Source organism: Ceratina calcarata, unplaced genomic scaffold (genome assembly GCF_001652005.2).
Source record: "Ceratina calcarata isolate Rehan_Ccalc_2016 unplaced genomic scaffold, ASM165200v1 scaffold60.2, whole genome shotgun sequence".
Taxonomy (NCBI): Eukaryota; Metazoa; Arthropoda; class Insecta; order Hymenoptera; family Apidae; genus Ceratina; species Ceratina calcarata.
Genome location: NW_017177241.1, coordinates 60,577 through 62,198, shown reverse-complemented (window position 1 = coordinate 62,198; position 1,622 = coordinate 60,577). Strand labels below are relative to the sequence as shown.

Genomic DNA, 1,622 nt, shown 5'->3' with positions numbered 1-1,622 from the left:
TGCGCATCTCCCACCCATATTTACCACTTCCCAATACAAGCGTGTCCTTATTGTCCTATCGTGTATAATGAACCGTGGTCGGTGAGGCGGCGATTAACGCATGGTGGGAGGTCCGACCAGGGTTGCCGTATGGAGCGATTATAATCGCGCCTCCTCTGCTCCCGGAGACCCCCACTACCGTATTTTGTCCACGCTCACGCTACTCTTGGACATGCGCCTGATGCGCCTACCGGCTTCCCTCGTGGCGTAAGAGTAGCGTAACCGCGGACAAAATACGATAGTGGGGGTCTCCGGGAGCAGAGGAGGTGCGATTATAATCGCTCCATACGGCAACCCTGGGTCCGACACGTTCGCTGCGGCCCCCACCACCTTTCAAGCTGCGCTTAAGGCTCCTAGTCACTCGGGAAATAGAGTATAAATTAGATGATCCCATTTAGGTGAACATTGAGGACATCAACAACGAATTAATGGAGTTTCAAAACCGGTGTCGGAAACTGCCTAAGGGCCTGAAAGAATGGCCAGCGTTCTTCGCCCTAAAGAAAACCATCGACGACTTCAACGACATGTGCCCGTTGCTAGAATTGATGGCCAACAAAGCTATGAAGCCTCGTCATTGGCACAGAATCATAGACGTGACGGGTTACCCGTTTGACCTTGAAAGCGAGGGTTTCTGCTTGAAGAACATCCTCGAGGCGCCTCTATTGAAATACAAAGAGGACATCGAAGATATCTGCATATCAGCGATGAAGGAGAAAGACATCGAAGCGAAATTAAGGACCGTAGTGAACGAATGGTCCTCCCACGAACTGACGTTCATGACGTTCAACAACAGAGGCGAATTATTGCTGAGAGGAGACACTACGGCCGAGACGATTGGCCAGCTCGAAGACAGCCTGATGGTTCTTGGTTCCCTGATGTCGAACAGATACAACGCACCGTTTCGTAAACAGATACAGCAATGGCTCTCTGACTTGTCTAATACCAACGAAATTTTGGAAAGGTGGTTGCTGGTGCAGAATATGTGGGTTTACCTGGAGGCTGTGTTCGTTGGGGGCGATATAGCGAAACAGTTGCCGAAAGAAGCGAAGAGGTTCAGTAAGATCGACAAGAGTTGGCAGAAGATCATGCAGAGGGCGCACGAGACTCCGGGCGTAGTGCCTTGCTGCGTCGGGGACGATTTGCTGAAGCAACTTCTCCCGCATCTGCAGGAACAGTTGGAATTGTGCCAGAAATCTCTGAGCGGGTAAATTAAATTGCATGATTGTTTTTCAACACCTCCTGTCTATACTCGTATTCCCGAGAGTCTAGGACCGTTTCGCGCAGCTTGGAAAGTGGTAGAGGCAGGGGTCTCAGAATTTATCCCTCGGCCGAAAAGTGGGAACGACGCGACCATGGTGGGGACTGGTACTTGATAAGTTCGCTTCGCGAAGGCGCATGAGGAGAATAGTACTGGGGATCGAAATACGGGCGAAAAAGAGGGGAAGCGAGCCGTGCGGGATAAATTCTGAGACCCCTGGGTAGAGGTCACAGCGAACTCCCTCCACACGGTTCAGTACACAGGGTGAAACATTGAGATGCGCAGAACGATCAAAAACTGAACTGTACCCGGTCCTAGACTATCG

The 1,622-nt window shown here is 51.1% G+C and overlaps 1 protein-coding gene across 1 annotated transcript in view; it reads left to right on the top strand.

Moving 5' to 3' along the window:
- Dhc1 (dynein axonemal heavy chain 1) overlaps positions 1–1,622 on the top strand; it is a 44,894-nt gene that overhangs the window by 22,435 nt on the left and 20,837 nt on the right. Inside the window, exon 17 of the mRNA XM_026817734.1 lies at positions 438–1,243. Within this exon, the coding sequence (XP_026673535.1) occupies positions 438–1,243 (806 nt within the window). The remainder of the gene's footprint in view (positions 1–437; positions 1,244–1,622) is intronic.